General features: G+C 42.3%; 1 protein-coding gene across 8 annotated transcripts in view; it reads left to right on the top strand.

Annotated features, from left to right (window-relative positions):
- Positions 1-19,294, top strand: part of CTBP1 (C-terminal binding protein 1) — a 237,330-nt gene that overhangs the window by 152,802 nt on the left and 65,234 nt on the right. For 4 of the 8 annotated variants that reach the window (XM_041468838.1, XM_041468748.1, XM_041469009.1 and 1 more), the window contains exon 1: positions 18,270-18,500. The exons of the other annotated variants lie outside the window; for them this stretch is intronic. In XM_041468838.1, coding sequence (XP_041324772.1) covers positions 18,461-18,500 — 40 coding nt within the window. In that variant the 5' untranslated portion in view covers positions 18,270-18,460. Of the gene's footprint in view, positions 1-18,269; positions 18,501-19,294 lie in introns of those variants that run through there. 8 annotated transcript variants of the gene reach the window in all.

The raw sequence follows: 19,294 nt of genomic DNA, 5'->3' as shown, positions 1-19,294 counted from the left end.
TCAGAATATGCAAAATTAGGTCATTTTAACCATTGAAGTTAAGAGGAGCAAACCATTATAATTTCAGTGTGGGAAACAGCAGGAGGGAGTTTGAGGGTAAGGAGAGAGGTTACTCAGAGCAGGATGGCCAAGCTCACTGATTTATTTTTCAGAGCAGCCCCAATACCTTGCCCTGCCCTGGCTGGATGGGAGGGAAAATCCTCCTTCAAATGTTTTCCTCTGAAGAGCAATCTCAGTAAATTAAAGTTATAAGTGTAGTGGTTTCAGGTACAAATCCCACCTTGGCACAGTGCCCTACTGCATTCCCCTACTCAGTTCAAGGATTTATATCTGAAACCTTACCTCTTTTGGGCTGCACTCCTGTGATTTGGTCCATGTGGTTTGAGATGATGAACATCAAAATCACTAATGTTAAATGCACTTTTAAAAAATTATCTAAAATAAGTGATTAGGAATGAAATGACCATATTTTTATGCATTATTTATGGACAAATATTTGATAACCTGACCACATTTTTCATCTCTAGGGCAGTTTAATTAAATAAAACAAAGTGTAGAAAAAATAAATTAGAACTTTATTTAACCCAAGCAAACTTTTTACTAAAACAGAAATCAGTTTGCCATCTGTTATAATTGATGGAGATCTAAATTGTCTTTTTTTCATAGGAACATTTAGCAGACTGAGCTATATTTAAATTGCAAGGTTTGTACTTAGAACATCCAGAAATTAGGTTATTATTTATTAAAAGACCCACTGCATTCCCGTTTCAGTAGTGATGAATGCAGGAAAACTTGTTTCCATCATCGAGTTTTCAAGTGCAATTACTTAGCTGTGCTCGTACAATTACTGCTAAAATGTCATATATAAAAATGACTGTATAATCACATTTACAAAAAGTACCACAGGATGGTATTTCTATGGATGCTGGAAGAGAAGACTCTAGGAAATACTGCTTAATCTGGGTTGTTGTGTTTTTTAATTGCCAAAACTGCACCTAAAATACTAAAAATGGGTGTTTTTCTGAATAGTCACCTCATTGTTTGTAGTGATTAGTCCAGATAAGAATTTAAGAAGAAGCCTAGGCAACAGTTAAATTAAATTTTAGAAGCTACACTCTTCTTAAGAGCTGTAATTTTGCTCCCAGTAGGCCTTTAAATGCTACTCACATGCTGCCTTCTAAGTCCCATTATTGATGTCAATGCTCCTTAAGTTTGGCTTTGTTTAAAAAGAAAAAAAAAAACAACTTCTTTTTGAATGAAATGTGCAAGCAAATCATTAGATTAAATTGCTCAGGAAATGATATGTGTAAATTGGATCTGCAGAGTCGTTACACAGCCTCCAGTAAACTTGGAAATGTAAAGGAATGGTATGGGTGGAAGAGGGGAGAGGCTACAAAGGAGGAATTTAGAAATACTGCCCTGGCATGCAGGGACAGTGTTAGGAAAATCAAAGCTCACGTTGAGACTTGAATGTCAAGGGCAAGGAAAAGCTTCTACAGGGGTAGTGTGAGGACTGGGATGTGTTTCTGAGGACATGGTGCAGAAGAGGGTGACTGGATTTATCCCAGATAGATCCTGCTGTGTGGGCAGGTTCACTTTGGTGGAAACCTGGCTGCATTTGGGGATCAGGGGACAATGGTGGATAATGTTTTTTCTCAGTTGGAACAAGGCTTTTGGCACTTCCACAGTGTTATCCAAGGTGGGAGTGTGTGGTGGGATGGTTTGTCTGGTGGGCAAGCAGAGGGGTAAAGCTCTGGTTGGATGTTGGGGCTCAGAGGTCATGTTTAGTGCCATCTACTCTTTATTTTCTGGAGACAATAGCAAGTGGAGGAGGATCTGTTGTGTTACAAGATCTTGTTTGTTTAACAGTAGCAGATGAAGGCAGGCAGTGAAACCAGAGTGGAACTGCAGCTTTTGACTACAACCAGTATCTCCAGATTTCAAAACTTGAATGTGTTTTTCACTTGTTTAGTTTATAGAGTAACAGAATGGTTGGGGTTGAAAAGCCTGGGAAGATCATCTTGTTCCAATGCCCTTGCCATGGGCAGGGACACCTTCCACTAGACCAGGCTGCTCAAAGCTCCCTCCAACCTGGCCTTGAACACTGCCAGGGATGGGGCAGCCACAGCTTCTCAGAGCAACTTGTTCCAGTGTCTCACCCTCACAGTAAAGAATTTCATCCTTAAATCTAGTCTAAACCTATTCCCTGTCAGTTTGAAGCCATTCTCCCTTGTCCTGTCACTCCATGGCCTTGTCAGAAGTCCCCCTCCAGCTCTCTTTAAGCCCCTTTAGTCACTGGAAGGTACTTCAAGGTCTCCTTGGAGCCTTCTCTTCTCCAGGCTGAACACCCCCAGATCTCTCATGCTGTCCCCAGGGCAGGGGGACTACAGCCCTCTGATCCCCTTTGTGGCCTCCTCTGGACTTGCTCCAGCAGATCCATGTTGTACTTGTTTTGGGAGCCCAGAGCTGGAGGCAGCTCTGCAGCTGGGGTCTCACCAGAGCAGAGCAGAGGGTGAAGTTCCCTCCCTTGAGCTGCCCACCCTGCTTTGGATGCAGCCCAGGACACAGGTGGTTTCTGGGCTGAGAGGACATGGCCAGGCCATGTGGAGCTTCTCACCCACCAGAACCCCAAAGTCCTGCTCCCCAGGGCTGCTCCCAGCCCATTCTCCGCTGCATTCATGGTCAGAGGCTTCACTGAAAACAGGTCTGCACTGAGCCTCCTGAAGAGAGTCAGAAGTGTAGGACAAAGCCAACGGAGATTTTATTCTCCCCATTAAACTTAACATCCTTGGGAGCTCTGTCAACACTCAGGGAAACTGAGAGTTTATATTAATCAGTCATTAGTTAAGGTCTGAAATACGAGCAAGGGGTCAGGTTCTGCTAAGCCCTTGTGGAAAGATGGGACAAGTCCACATGGCTGTGCTGCCCTCACCTGACCATGGGGAAATCCTGGTGGGAGGGTGGCTGCAGGAGCAGCAAGCTCTGGAGTTTGGAGGGATTTTCCTGGAAAAGATGGCAGAAATCATCCCCTTCTGCTTTCTGAGACTGATGTCAGCAAAGAGGCCATTTTTTCATCCTATAAATGCCTGTTTATAGTTCACTTTTTTTCCCCCCATTGTCTTGCCTATAGCTAATTTGTAATAGGAGAGAGACTTTAACCAAGAGAACGTGTGGTGAAAGGCTGTTCTTATTATATGTATTTTGCTAAAAATCAGAATGAGTTACCAAGACAATTGATTTTAAGGCAGGCATTATCCAGGGCAGGGTACAGTACTGATTTAAACATTTATTTTATGATGGCATATGTTATTCCAATAGCTGTAGCATTTAATAAAATATGGATTTATTTTACTGAAAATTTTTTAAAGTTTTAGTACAGCTGTGAGCTGATGTTCAGGTTGGCACACTCACCTGTCCCATCCTCTACATTAAATATTTAATTGAATCCCTCTTGTCTTTCAGTTTAACATCCTGAAAACGATCATCTGAACAACAGTGATATTGTTGTTTCATGTTCAGAATTATTTTAAGAGCTATGAAAAACAAAAACTATCTTGTGTTAATGTCATTTTATGTAGTAAATAGTTAAAGATTTAATTGGAAAATTCAGTCTTAGCATGTGGAGGTCTTGCATACTTGGATAGCAAATCTTCATTGAGTTCAGGAACATCAAGGCTTGGTCCATTAAGGAAAAAGAGAATTCTCAGTTTTCCCAATAGATTGGAATACAGAAAAATTGATTATGGAAACTGTAGACCAATACACAGTTCACACTTACTTCATATACCATAACTGTTGCAGAAGTGATAAGTGTGTGTTGGGCTTTTCAGGTCCCAGGAAAATATTTGATTATTTTTTTAATCCAAAAGTGTTTTGTGCAATTAATAGCAGCCCTGTGGGGGAGGATGAGGAGTCAGCTTTGTGGCAGATTTTGGTTTAATTTTGGATTCAGAAGATGTGTGTGCCTGGACCTGAGGGGTGGGATGCCCATGGCACAGGGCGTGGTGAGTTAAACACGTGCAGGTCTTTGCTGGGTAAAAATTAAGGATGAGAGAAGAGCACAGGCAGATGGAGGCACTGGCATCTATTATTGATGGCTGTGGTTGTGATTGGAGTACAGTTACACAGATTGCTAAAAGCTCAGAGCTGAGATAGCCATCTCACAGGGAGCAGGATTGTCTTACACCCGCTGGGTTTAGTTCTTCTGTACAACATAGGTATTTCTGGCATAAAAAAAAACCATACTGGGGTTGACAGTCTTTTCTTGATTCTAACAACAGTAGGATTTTTGGTGGTGTAAATGCTTTACCAACACATGAATACAATTTTTATTGATTTTAATTTCTCCTTTCCATACACCGTGATTAATTTATTTCTGTTTTGGTGATCTTTCCAGGTTTTGCCCAACAAAATTCTTACCACAATTTTTACAGTGTAGCTTCCTAATTGTATTTTTGTTTTAAAATGAAAGTAAGCTTTTTTTCTTAATCTTGACCTGCCAGGTTTATCTACCTTTGAAAGGACTACTTTTCTCTCATCAGCTCTGTTCTCTGTTATAGTAAAACATTCAGCTCTAGTAGAAGGCAACAAAAAATATGTTAAAATATGATTCAGTGGGAGGCTGATGTGATACTTTTAAAACACAGTAGTTGTATTAAAACAAATGTAATTTTACAGACATTCAAGTTTATATTGTAATTATTTTTTTAGCAGTATGAACTTCCTGGCCATAAGGGGGACCTGTGTTCATGGACATGAGACAGATCAGGGGGAGTGCAAACTGCAGGTTAGGTGGTCAGCCTCCTACAGATTGCTATAGGATATTTCTTTACAGGGAAGCACTGTCTAATCTGTACCATATCCACTGTGATACCAGAATGATGCCACACTGCTGACACAGCTGAGGTCAGCACCATGGATGAATCTGTGCCTGTTCTGGTCTCATCAGTCATATGGAGAATGACTCCTCAGCTGTAGTGGGACATCTAAATATTTTATGGATTTGCTCTGACAGCAAGCATGAGTGTTTAATAGGCAAATACTGTGCATATTTTAAAGATGAGGAACCTGGATACATAGAAGGGAAGTGGTTTAGCATCACAAGGTTGATAGGAGACTGGTGACAGAGTCAGGAACTGATTGTATGTTTCCCGAATCTTGGTTGGTGTATTAATCCTTCTAGTTTCTCCCAGTTTTGAGGTGCCTCTGTTCCCTTACAAAAGCAACTGCCAGTAGAATTCTTCTAGGCTCTGTCTTGTGCAACTTTTTGCAGACTTGAGTGGAAAAGTCTGAGCTGTGTCATCAGTTAGGATGTCAGCAAATTAAATACCAAAAATTGATGGGCAGCATCCAGTTCTGCTTGACAGAATACAAGAATAGCCTTGCAGTGCTGAGAGACAACGTGCTTAGAAAAGCACTGACTGAGCTAAAGCTGAGCAAGGCAGCAGTGTTGGTCCCTCAGGACTTGGTGCCATTATCTGATGGAGGACATTTGTGCCAGCAGCATTCCCTGTGTGAAGGTGCCACAAACTCCATCTCATTCCAGACTGCTCTTGGAGCACACTGATCTGTTCATTCATCGCTGGTCTCCAGACATCCCATTTCAGTGCACTTGGATACACAAATGCATGAGCCCCAAACTATTTCAGTTATTGAATGGCAGTAAAAAGAACTTGTTATTAATTTAGAACTGAAAGTCCCTAAGGTCAGTGTTTGCCATGTGTGGGGCTTCCCACTGAAGCCCTGTAGAAATGTCTCTCCTCTTGTCTTTGGTGCTCTCAGTGGGATCACCACAAGCTCTCTCCTGGAAATCAGCAGATTTATGGTAAGACATCTCTCTTCATCTCAACTTCTCAGTAGTAATTGCTTTTTGTTAATGGATGTCAGGAGCAGGGAGAGACAGATATCAGGAGATGATGCTCTGTGAGAGACAGCTCATCTGTTTTGTTCATTCCTAGAGGGAGTGAGACAGTGACCAACCATAAGTCAGCTTCAAGCTTTTGGTGCTGTAACTCCCAAAAGTGCAGGATCAGGAAGGAATTACCAGGTTACCTCAAACCCTCTTTGTATCATGTAGATATCTGATACAGTTCAGCCCCAAATGTTTTATTAGACTGCTCTTTCAGAAAGGCATTTGAAGTATTCAGGAGATAAAGACATGACCATAACCTTTGTAGTATAGTCAATAACATCCACTTGAACAACAACAACAAAATAAGCTGGAAAATACCGACTTTTGAATGAGCTTCTAAGCTGCTCGGTGTTATGATGTCTTCCTTTAAGATTAGGCAAGCTTTTAGTGTCTGGCATTTCCCCCTGCAAAGTGTAATCATGTTATCTCTCAGGGATTTTTTGGCAATCTGAGTACATTGTGTTCTTCAAGGCATTTTTTTCTCTAGCACTGAGTTTTTCTTTTTGCAACCTTTTGCCCATACAGAATATGGATGCCAGCACTGGCAGCAACAATTCACTGTTTATAATGTTGGTAATCCTGTCCACAATAGCAAAAATTTCCTCCATACTTGAATTTAAGGATTTTTTCAAGGAAAACATGACTTCCTCCTGTTGAGGTGTGGTTCTTGGAGCTCACACAGTTGCTCATCCCTTTTAAGGCTCTAATTCCCTACCCTGTCAGCATGACAGTAGTCTTTTCTAATGGCAAAGCTTTCCATCTTGGATTTATTAAAGCATGTTTTGTTTCTTTATTTATCTGTGATCCAAAATGACTGCATGATTGCACTTTTGCTATTATTTTTAGTCAGTTTTTTTTATGATGTTCATAGTAATTTTTGCAAAGATTTTCTCTTTATATCCACATTGCTGGTGAAGATGATGACAAATACCCATTAGAAACATCTTTACTGAGAGAGTTTTTCATTGACAAATGTGTCCTAAGATAATTGATGATAATCCTTTAAATATGTGTTTGTTTTTATCAGTCTTGTAGAGCACTAACTTCTTAAACCAGAATGTCAGTAATGCTAACTTGGATATCCTGCAAAGCTCTAATTTGTTGCATCTTCATGGTTACCTTAAATGAGTTTGTTAGATGTTTATGAATCCTGGTGATGAATATAGTATAAGAATTAAGATTATTAATTTCTAATGAAAAAAATTTGCTATTTAGTAGAAATAATCAACAGTGTCTAAGTACACAGTGTCTGGATTTCATTAGTTGTTCATTCTTGATGGCCAGATCGAGCTTAGAAATAAATTTTCATACCTGATGTGCCCAATGGCCCAAGAATTTCAACAACTGTACTTCATTAATTAATTGAGACCATAATCTAGTATTAGGAAAAAGATATTAAAACAAAAATTTAATAAAACCCCCATAAAGCAGCCTTCCAGTAGAGAAAATGGACTTGGAATGTATTTATTAGTATTTGGCTCACTTCGAACCTGAATGTGCATGCACAACTGCTCACAATTAGAATTATTTTTTCTAATGCATCTGTGTGGGTGAGCTGTGTTGGTTTCTGGAGAGAGAAATGTTGCATTTAACCATGTAGTGAGTCATATACATAGTACAACTTGTTTGGGTCAGAAAGAAGTAGTGTACTGTGATATTCTTACATTTCTGGTAGTGTAAGCTGCTCAAAAATCTATTTTGCAATTATCTTGATTATTTAAGTTCTTTGGATGTCCTTGTGAGAGCAATAGACTGTTCTTTCCAGCTGAAATTATTTAGCTGTTTCTTTCCTCAGTTAATGTAGGGAGAAAAATCAATACAGAAGATAATATTTTAGCATTAGTTGATCCTAGGGTCTTATTTGATTCCAGCATAGCAGGCTAAGTAGCAAATGCTCTTAGCAATTGTTTCTGTTAGTGGAATTTTGAAAGCACTAAGAGAAATCTTGATCCATGGAGACAGTACAGTAATTCACATTGACATATTTTCCCCATTTGCCACAGGGCAAGTGGAACTATTAATGCTCCTGTGCAAAACCTCTTTTCTCCTTTCCTGTTTTTTTAAGAGCAGAACAGAAACAGTGTTGATCCTAACAGTGGATTATATGTAAAAATTTAGACTACCCTGCAGCCATCACAGGGAAAAAGATTCAGAAAATTTGCCATCACTGAATCTTTGCTTTTTTTTCTAAATAGACCCCTGTTCCGTGAGTATATATATTTCTTTATTTACGTGGTGGATTTCTGCAGTGTTTAGGAGGTTTGATGGTTGTTTTAAGCAAGAAGGCATCTCTGGGGTCAGGGAGCAGGTAGCAGCAATTGTAAAATAAACTGTTTGAATGCTGCATGTCCACATGAACTGACTCTAACAATAAAATATTCTCTGAATCCATTCTGTGCTCCACAATGTACAGTCAGTGCCCAATGGAGACAGCCGTTCCAATCATGTATACACAAGGAATATTTGTTATCCATTGTAGTATTTTGCCTGAAGCTTTGAGAGACCCAATTTTATCTTCCCTTAAGCAGCCAAAATGATGTCAGCATCAGCATGGTACTTTTTTTTTCTTTGAGTGTTTCAAGAACCAAGAAATTGAGCTGTTTGTTGATAAATGAAGGTTTATGTAAAATACATATAAATTTAAGCAATTTAACTCAGTGCAGTAAAATGGCCTTTGAAATGAGATTTAAATGTGAGTTCTTGAAAATCTGGTTGGTTAGATGTGCAGAAAATAACAGACAGTTGACTGCTAATAATGCCATAAACAATAATTAGGCTGTGAGGAGCAGTGTATGATAGATGACCAAGTATATATTAAATATCTTCTCAGTGTGCATCATCTTGGCTTTATGTTACTGAACTATGCATGTGCTATTAGATTAAAAGTTTACTAGAAAAAAATTCTAGATAAATTAGCAAACAATTTCTTTGGTGTCCTTTCCCTTCCGTCATTTCCCTTCCCCCTGCCCCCCTCCTTTTTTTTTTTTTTTAAGACAGCCAAGAGACTAAGCTTAGGTCACAAATGAGATGAGTTTGATGACCTCAGCCTGTGGCCTCTCAGACATCTGTCTACGTCTGAAAACATCCATAGATTTTAGTAGAATTGGAAATCTCTTGTCAGGAAAGATTCAGGAACAGAGTGGGAACATTTAATTCTGCTTGTAATTGTAAAACCTCAAAAAATAAACAAATAATCTCCTTCAGTACTTGGTATTTAGTAAAAGTTGCACTTATGATGCATAAAAGGAAAAACTTTCAAAATATTCAAAATACTCATTGAGCCAAAGTAGGGTTATTTTTCTTTTTCTCTTTAGACTATTTATTATCTCCATGAATTATTGTTCATTCCCCTCTTGTGATAGTTCTTTCTGATGTGGGCTTCTCTGTAATGTTAATCATAGAGGTGCAGCCTCTGGGAAAGACACAAACTTTAACCTTTCTGGGTCACGGGTCTCGGAAGCCACTTCAGTTAGAGATCAGCACAGTACAGCCATACACAGCGTGTTCCCATTTGTTTCCAGGTCTTTCAGGAAAAGACAATTAATTATTTATACCTTATCTATATACATTTACTTATTATTACAGCTCAGTTGTCTTTAGCCTCCAGTAGTTAATTTAAAGTACATTTTTCCTAAGGTAACTTCATCATCTGTGATATAACTTGCACTGTTCATCAGGCGTATCAAATCATTTTAATTAAGAACCCAATTTGTTTGCATGGAAGTATTTCCCTTTTTGTCTATGTCTGCTGAACTTTCTTCTTACTGTGGTGATGTACAAGCCTGTACTGTGATCATTCTTCCAGATACATAAAATAATACAAATTAATAAGAGTATTCTGATATCAATGACTCTTCAGCTGTTCATAGAATTATTCAGGACCCAAAGAAACCATAAGAATTTGAAGGAAAAAAATAGGCTTTATATACATTAAGATCTTCCTTGGAATTATGCGATAAAAATGAAAACTTAAAAATTGTTGATTGCATCAGTGTTGCAGATTTTTAATGTTCATTGTGTTACTTGTGATCTTGTAATTCAGATGGCACATCAATGTAGTGAAAAATAATACTTCGTTACATAAAACAGTATAAGATATCCTGCTTCATGAAAAAGACAGCATATGTTCAGAAACCAAGTAATTGTCTTGATGAAATAAATGGGAAAAAAAACCAAAAAAACAACCAAGATATCAGCATGGTCTGCATTAATTGAAACTGCTTTCAAAAGGTACATAATGTTCCAAGTCCTCTTGTACTCAATAGTCTGTTCCAGGAAATTTACCTTTCAAAACTGTCACAGAATTTATTTTAATGCTGTTTGTTTTGCTCTTCGAGCCACTTTCCATCATTTCCCAGCAGTCCTGGCTGACTGGGGAGGTCCCAGGGGACTGGAGGTTTGAAAATACAACACCCATCCAGCAGAAGGGCCTGGAGAAGGATCTGGGAGCTACAGCCCTGTCAGTCTGGGCTTTAGGAAAGGCAGGTCCTTCTGGACCATCCCAATCTCCTTTGGGTGACTCACCCAGGAGAAGGACCTGGACAAGTGACAAGAGGAAGTGGCCTCAGGTTGTGCCAGGGAAGTTTAGATTGGATGTTAGGAAAAATTTCTTGCTGGAATGTGTGCCCAAGCATTGGAACAGCCTGCCCAGGGCAGTGGTTGAGTCACTGTCCTTGGAGGTATTTAAAAGACATGTAGATGTGGCCCATGGGGACATGGTGTAATGGTGGCCTTGGCAGTGCTGGGTTGATGGTTCAGTCAGTGATCTCGATGATTCTGTTTATAGCTCAGGGTGAAATCTTTGTGGGCTTTCCACAGTGCCACTGTGAATCACAAATGCTGCAGATGTGTCAGCCCAGCCACCTTGCCAATGCCTGCCTGGCACAACAAGAGCTGTGTTTAAAATTGCACCAGTGATCCTGCTGTGTCGAGAGTAATGGTTGTTGTGAGATGATGGAGTTCCCAGAAGACACTTGTAGGACCAGACTTGTGCTGTGCTGTGATATAAATTCAACAAAACATCCCTGTCAGATGGTGTTTCCCTGTGTAGAGGAATTGAACCGTTAAAAAGACAATGATTTAGCAAACATTTCCATCGGATGTGTTCTCTCTGCAGTATCTTCTTCATGTAATATGATAAGGCCTTTGGAAAGTTTATCCATTAATCTTTAAGTAATACCATCCTATCATAATGCTCAGTGCTGCCTTAGTCTGTAAGTCAGGGTATTTGGCAGTACAGATCAGCTCAAATAGCAGTAAATCTGTTGATACTGATTATCACCTCTTTGAATCGCCGTTGCTTCTGTAGTGAAATTCTGTGTTACATGAATATAAGTCGTGGGATCTTTCTGCTAGGAGAACATGCTGCTCTCTCACTATTCAGCTACACAAAGGGGGTGTTTTCAATATATATATATTTTTTTCCCACATCACTCTGTAAATCACACTAATTGATGTCCCTTACAGATCTGAATTATATCTTGGGGAGTCTTGCATAGGGATAAGTTGCAGTTTACTTTTCAGCTATTCCGTTTTAAGTCTTGAGAATAGGAAGTAAAAGAGCTGCACAAGAGTATTTTGGTTTAATAAAAGCAAAAAGATGGGCTTCTCAATAACCTATGATAGATGTTTGTTAGGTAAAGATAAATTTATTAGGAGAAGGTTAAAAATATTAGTGTGTCACCAGGTATATGGAGGCAGAGAACATGGGATTATGTTTCTTTGGCTAATGGGGTATGTGTTTTACACATGAACCTTGCTGGTTTCTTTTTACTGGTCTAAAACCATCGACCATTCACTGTAATGGATTGCCTAGCCTGTATATTGTTCTGTATGTTGTAAATATGAAATTGATTTTCACTGCCCGTCTCTTTGCTTACTGTGATTCTCTACTCTCGTTTTCCTGTTTTCTTAAGAGTGCAAAGATCACTGACATTGGTATTATTTTTGCATATTTAACAGGATGTTTTTCTCATTTTGTTTACGAATTTCAGGATATACTGCTTTTTAAATTAAATTAAATAATTTTAATCTCCACGTAGAGCTTGTGTGTTTTATTGTAGTTCGTTAAATTATCTAGCAGTTATCAGTGGGCAGGTTTTACTCTGTTGAGGCAAATGTGTTCAGGTTTTTTCAGTGTGCCAATGCCTTCTGTTGCTTGTTACAGCTGCTGTGCACAGTGTGGGTTACTGCAGGTACCTGAAGTGCTCGAGTGATGGGGTGCAGCTGCTGACTGGCGTTGGGGTGCAGCATGACCAGATTTTAATTGGAGGGGGATGTGATCAGTCAGGGACAGCCAGGGAGGTGCTCTGTGCCTCAGGAGCTGGTGGGGGGATTCACTAGAGGTCACTTTTTGCTCACTAATGAACCACTCTCTTATCTTAGCAGTAGGTGATAGTGGAATGCTGGTAGTGCAGTATTTCATGGTGGCACAAGGCAGTGCTCAGTTTGGAAGAGGATGAAATTCAAGCCTGGTAACTTGTCATCATCCCGAGAAAATTTGACAAAGCAGGAGAGTTCATTTCAATGTCATAAATGTACATAATCCCAGTGTGTGGTTGTGCTTAAGGTCTTTTGTAGCAAATGGACAGTTTCATGTAACACTGTTCTGCTTTTTTCATCCTTTAGTATCCTTGCTGGTTTTTCAGATGGGTAAGACTTGTGCTAAATTTCAGAGCAAAGTCTCTAGCTAAATTCTTAGTGAGATGTGGCTTTGATTTCATACGTGTTTAGTTTTTCTTGAGGGCATCCTCAGTCTTGTGGTGTGTGTTTGAAACAAGGAAGTATGATGCTTTTTGTGCCACCTAGTGAATGAATGACAGTCACAAATGCAAATATAATTGTTTGAGAACTTGAAAACTATCTCTGATACAACTTTTGCTTTTTTCCCAGGCTACTTGTTGTGCAACTTTGATAAAAATAAGAATGCCAAGTGTGTTAGAACTCAAGAGGAGGTGGAGGACAGTAGAGTGCAAATGACACAGCAGCCCAGTAAGACACTCCAGTAGCAAGTTCACTCAGGACATCCACTGGTTCTGCTTAGGCCATTGGGTGGTTCATTCTTTTCTATATTACCTGTGAAATTGCCACCACCAAACAGGTTATTTTATAAGTCTGAATCTACTACAGACTTGTGGGTTTTGATCCCTTCAGTTTGCCTTAATATGTAGATCTCATTTTTTTGCATGCAGAATGCAGCATCATAAAGAGTATCTGTTTCTCATTATAATTCTAAAGAGACAGATTTCATAACTATTCTGCATAGGCCAGAGACTACTTCCCTTAATCATCTAAAAAATAGCACTTTGCTTCATGACCAGACCCAGAGTGATTTAAAACTTGAGAAGTAAATTACTCCTCAGTAATCCAGTTCTATAAAAGTAAATGCAGAATGTTGTTACACTGGTTCATTATGTTGAAAGCATAGTGCATTATAATTTTTAATGGAATGTGAGTGTAATATATTCTAAATGCTTTCTTTAACACTTTGGGAGACAACTGGATCTGTGGTCTCACCAACTGAGGGATTCCCACTGTCCACAGAATTTTGTTAGTAGCTAAATGTAAATTTTTAAGATTTCAATAATAGCAGGACCCTCAGCTATGCCAGTTACACAGTTTAAATGAGTAAGATTTCAGACAGGTGAGGAGGAGAAAACCTTCCCTGGGTCACTAACCCATTTTTTGTCCTTTCATGTTAATTGGCTGTTCATTCCTGGGAGCACAGATTGTGCTGCTTCTCCTTTACCTCATCCAATGTCAAATCCCCAAAGAAGCCCTGCCAGCGCAGAAGGGAGTGAGCCATATGGGGCAGGTTGCAATTGTTCCTTCAGGTCTGGATTTATTCCACTGTGAACAGATGGACAATGGCTGACATCCACTAATGGTTCTTGATATGTTTCTTCTGCTGTTCATCTCTGTCTTCTTTTTCTCTTCAGCCAGAACACAGACCATCCTGGAGATGGTCTGGTAACTCCTCCTGACTAGATGGAAAATAGTATGTCTCGTTTCACAACACCCAGAAAATGCGGAGGATTTAATTCCACCCTGGTTCTTATGTTTTTAGCACTTGTATGAAGAGGGTGAGAACAAGAAGAAAATCCCTTAGTCACTTAATACAGATAACATCAGAAGAGAGAGGGGTTTTTGTGTTCAGTGGCTTGAAGGGAATTTATTCTTCCATTCATTCAGCTCACTACAAGCTTTTTCACTTTGTATTTCCAGCATCGATGTGGTAGAGCTGTTCCAATCTGAGAAAGGAGCAATGCACATTTGGCATTTCCAAAATGACTTTGATTGTTTGACACAGCTGAACTTCTTGTTCATTAAGTGGAACTTTAATCTACTACTTTCATCCTTCACCTTCTTTGTAACAGTAGATGAAGGTCCTCTATTTTATTTTATGCTTGCAATGACCACAATTTCTTAAAGATGCGGTGGTTCTCTTTAGTCAATTATTCTTTTTTTCCCATTTTCCCCTCAAAAGCTGCTGAAGATTTTTCTCCAAAACGACTTTCACATGAACTAGAAAGCATTAACTTCTTGCAGTGGGAAGTTGCACACAGGGGAAGTTATAACTAAAAAAAAAAGCTGTAATTGAAATATGCAATTGCAAAATCAAAGTAGGCTGATCTCTCTGTGTGTTATATAAACAAATGCTTCTCAGGATCTAAGTGAAAGAATTAAGGAAATATTTAAATCCAAACAGAGTTTTCTTTCCAGATTTTAAATAAATTGAATTGACTTAGTTTGATTATACATTTAAACAATGTATTTTAGGATAAAGGTTAAGTGTTGGGCCCACTTTATCCATACATTCTTTTCTTCTGACATAAATCTCTCCTAGGATCTCATAATAGCATCTGCAAGATTTACTGTTGACAAAAGTTAAGATATTCCATTGAAACATAATCTTGCATTTTGATTAAAAATGCATAAAGGTTTTAAATTTATGGCTTTAAAAAGTGTTAAAATGAATGATGTCTGTTTGATAACAAAGCAAAATCATGCATGAAAGAACCAGCACGCACGGCTGTGACAAACCAAAGAAAATCTGTGATTACACAATAGCAGTATCTTTGTGTAAGAAAATTGTCAAACCTCGCTATACACTTCAGAAAACATTCAACATGTATCTTGGCTCATTGCTTAGGGGGTAAAACAGTAAAACTTCCTCTTTCAGTATCTTCAAAGTCACATCTGCTAAAGATACTGAATCCTAATGCACTGAATTTGTGAAAGCCCAAGGTCATGCCCTTACGATTGCCCATTCTGAGGGGAATAAAACTTGCACTTAAATTATACATGTGGCTGTTAACAGATACACTTAAAACAATGTATTTGCTCTGCAGCACATGTGCTCCTCCAGCTGACTCTTAAGAAGCCAAGAAACAGTTTGGGGGCTTTGAAAGATGCCATAATTCTTAGTGCAGGGCACAGAAGACACTGCTGTTGAAAAAAGATTGCAGTAACAGCAGTGCCCAAATGCAATAAGAAGATGGGGATTGTTAGGCTTTGTGAAAGATGTACTGCAGCTCTGTGAGCCATGGTGTAAAAGCTGTGAAGATGACTGAATGTGAGGTGATCCAGAGGCAACCTGCTGGAGAAAGCAGGAAGCAAAACAGATGGGGGCAACCGGAGGCTTGGCTGGAGTCAGCTCTTCTGCTCCTGGATTTTCTCATCTCCAGTCCAAAACTAGGCCACTGACAGCCATGCAAGGGAGGGGGGCTGAATCTGGGGGAAAATGAGCTGCATTTTCTGAAGCAGAAAGAGCACTGCGTTGTGTTCTGAAGGAAAACTTCAATTTTGCATGAGTTATTTCACGTTCTTTTCCATCCTGAGAGTCTGCATAGTTTATTCTGTAGAGCAGGTGCCCTGTGGCAGCTGTCGAGCAGGGTGCAGAGAGCTTTTGGCTGGGGAGATGGGGTCAGATAACCTCTTTCCTTCAGCAGATGCAGCTTGCTGCTGCTGCTGGTCCAGCCAGCATCAGCCGAGGATCCAGCCCACGATGTTTTCCCAGGAAGCATGAACTAGGGATGGGTGTGCCAGGGAGGAGCTGAGTCCCGTGTTACCTACAATGTGTGTATTTGTTAGGTCTGTGTACAATCAGAAAAGGAAAAAGAGCAAGCATATGAATCCCTTCATGAAGTAGCGTAGAGAATACCAAACTGCAGTATTAATAACCTCCTGTTATTGAATCCTCCATCTGTTCATCATGCCAACTTATCCTCACTTAGAGCACTCCCCTTGTCATAATATTTTGCGCCACACTCCCCTCCCTCCCCGAAGCAGCAGTTCCAGTTTAGATCTAAACATTTGCCCAGTCGTGTAACCCCACTGAGGACATGGTCTCAGTGCCTGGATCTGTTTATGTCTCTCTGTGAAAAAATGAAACTGAATTCTTAATTTCATTTTTGATTTTTTCCTTTTCCTCTAGTAATTTCTTTTTCTGGAGATTTTTATATCCATATTGGTATTCACAGATATTTCTCTTGTGGTTTAAGCGTGTTTGACCCCCTAATGCTCATTCCTGATACTTTGCCACATGGCAACTGAAGCAGCGAGGGAGAAAAAAATAATTATTTTCTCCTTAGATCTTTGATATGTATGTGTTTTTATATTTTGCTAACATCTATAAATGGCAATAAAGTGGTTAGCCACTTTAAAGTGATTAAACCCAAATTTATTTATATAAACCCCACATGAGGCGCTTGGCTAGATGCTGCCCTGGTGATGCACAGTGAGAATTTAGGGAAGCTGTTCTTTGAGGCATGTCTGAGACGTCTGTGCTGAGCCACAAAAGGCTTTCCCAGGAATACAGGAGGAAAATGAAGATAAGTCAGAGGCTGCATAAACTTGTCCTGGGAGTTACCTCCCAATCCCGGTGGATAATCACATGAAAGGGACACAGTACCTGGGAAATGATGGAGGAAAACGAGTTATTAGGGAGCTGAAGCCAAGCTGCTGAAGGCTGCCTGTATGCTAAAAGCCTTGAGTTGTGCTCTGAACGGATTCCTGAAATCCACACAACTCGGCGGCTGAAACCACCCTTCATAACCTCTGGGTTCAAATATTCCCCTCACGGGCAAACCAACTCCCAAAAAACCCCGGGGAAAAATCTACAGCCCTGTCCGTTCTCCCAGCGAATTGCTCTTGTTTGCTACCCAGGAGTGTCTGTCTTTATCCGAGAGGGTCCGGCTCCCTGACGGATGCCGGGGCCGTTTGCTGACAGGAAACGATCGTTTTATTTCTGGAAAAACCCAGAGAAGGGATGTTCGCTGCCGGGCTGGGCTGGGCTGTGGGTGGGGACGGACGAGCGAACGGCCGCGGCTCCGCTTCCCGCCCGCGGCTGGGAAGGAGGAAGGGGCAGCTGTGCCAGTAGAGGGAAAGTTTCTGGGAGAGCTGGAGCAGAGCTCCAGGCGCTGGGGAGAAGAAAAGCCGCGGGGCAGGAGGCGGCGGGGCCATGGCGGCCGCCGCTCCCTCACCGCGCCCGGGCGGGGCCGCCGTCAGCCGACCCAGCGGCCGCGGGGGCGCCGCCACCACTTTGGTTTGCGTCGGCCGCCGCCGCCGCTGTTCGGGCGGGGAGGGCATGGCGGGCGCGGGGTGACCCCGAGGGACCGCGGCCACGTGGGCGCGATGGGAGCATTCCCGTGGGGAAGAAATCAGCCTTGGATTCATTGACTTTGGGCAAATCGCTGCTCTTTTTTTTAAGAGCTGCCCCTGCTCGCGGCGGTGCCGGCTCTGCGGAGACCGCGGGGTTAGTTCTGGGGCTCTTCAGGGCGCATCAGGGGAGCTGCAGGAGGCACTGGCCCTCCCCAGAGGCAAAATTAGAGCGTTGGGGCTGTTTTGCATTCCTGTTAGTTGGTGAGAGAACAGCCTTAGCCGAAACACCAGACGTGCTGATGGTTTGGGATGCCAGGAGTGGGCAGAAAGTGATGGGCAAAGTTCCACCTGAACATGCGGGGCAACTTCTTTCTCTTTCCTGTGCAGTGCCTGCACCCGGAATACATTGTCCAGAGAGGGTGTGGAGTCTCCCTCCCTGGAGATGTTCCAGACCCGTCTGGACGCAATCCTGAGCCATGCGCTCTGGGAAAACCTCGTTTGAGCAGGGACGTTGGACTCGATGGCCCGCTGTGATCCCTTCCAAACTGACCCATTCTGTGACTCTGTGAAGGCAGCCGGCGTTAACTTAGCCAAAGTTTGAATAAAACGGAACAAAATACAACAAAGCAGTGGCGACATCGCGTCCCAGGGCAGGTCCCGGTTTCGCTGCGCGCGGCCGAGCCAGGCTCGCCCGCCCCGCTGTCTCGTTCTTCTCGGCGCCCGCCTAGAACCAGGAGATCGAGCCTGGGGGGCGCGGCGGCGGCGGGGGACGCGCCCGGCGGCGGGGGCGCGCACCGAGGCGCCGCTCAGTTCGGGGGCGCCCACGGAGCGGCCGCCATATGCCGCGGCTGCCGCGGCGGCTCCGAGCGGCGCTGCCCCCCGGCATCCTCCTCGTCCTCATCGTCCTCCTCCTCCCCGCGGCGGGCGCGGACGGAGCGCGGCGCCTCCATGGGAAGTTCGCACCTCCTGAACAAGGGCTTGCCTCTAGGTAACCATCCGGCCTGTTCGCCGCGGTGCGGGGCGGGCGGGGAGCGGGGCGGAGGGGGGGACACACACGAGCGGCCGCCGCCACCGCGCTTTGTGTGCCCGTCACCGCCGCTCCGGGCCCCGCCGCGGGCTGGGGGCTGCCCTGGCGGCCGCAGCGCCGGCGCAACTTTGCCCGGTGGCTGCTTTTTGAGGTTGGGTGAAAACATAAAGGGAAATAAAAACGAGAGGCGGAGGGGCGGGGGGTGCGAGTCGTCCCGAAGTACCAAACTCAAAGGGCGCTGAAGCTGCGGCCCGGAGGGCTTTGGGGTGTTGGGTTCGCCAGGGGAGCTTTGGGGTGTTGGGTTCCCCCAGAGGAGCTTTGGGGTGTTGGGTCTCCCAGAGGAGCTTTGGGGTGTTGGGTTCCCCCTCTCGTGGGGTGAGCGCTGCCGGCTCTGAGCTGCAGGAAAGCTGGGCCGGTGTTTGGATAAACAGGAAGTTTAAAAGCGGCGTTTTATTGCTGTAAAAAAGTGCTTAAGGCCTGGCTGGTGGTGGGATGGTTTTGGCTGAGCTGCGGACGGGTTGTGTGTCAGAGGTAAGGCTCTTCCCCCTAAATCTCAATTTCTCTGTTTCGTTCTTTCCCTTACTTTTATTTATTTCTTATTTAAAGCATGCATTTATGATGTTGTTTTTTTAAGGTAGCATGAATAATGTGCACAGGGTGATGCCTCCAGAATTGCCGGGCATAAATTGTCATGTTAATGTGAAGGTGATTTTTTTTCCTGCCCCCAGACATAAGGAGACAGAATGTCGATTCTG

Source organism: Pyrgilauda ruficollis, unplaced genomic scaffold (assembly GCF_017590135.1).
Source record: "Pyrgilauda ruficollis isolate IOZ18807 unplaced genomic scaffold, ASM1759013v1 scaffold1, whole genome shotgun sequence".
NCBI lineage: Eukaryota > Metazoa > Chordata > Aves > Passeriformes > Passeridae > Pyrgilauda > Pyrgilauda ruficollis.
Note: the sequence above shows the minus strand (reverse complement) of the source record. Positions and strands in the feature narration are given on the sequence as shown.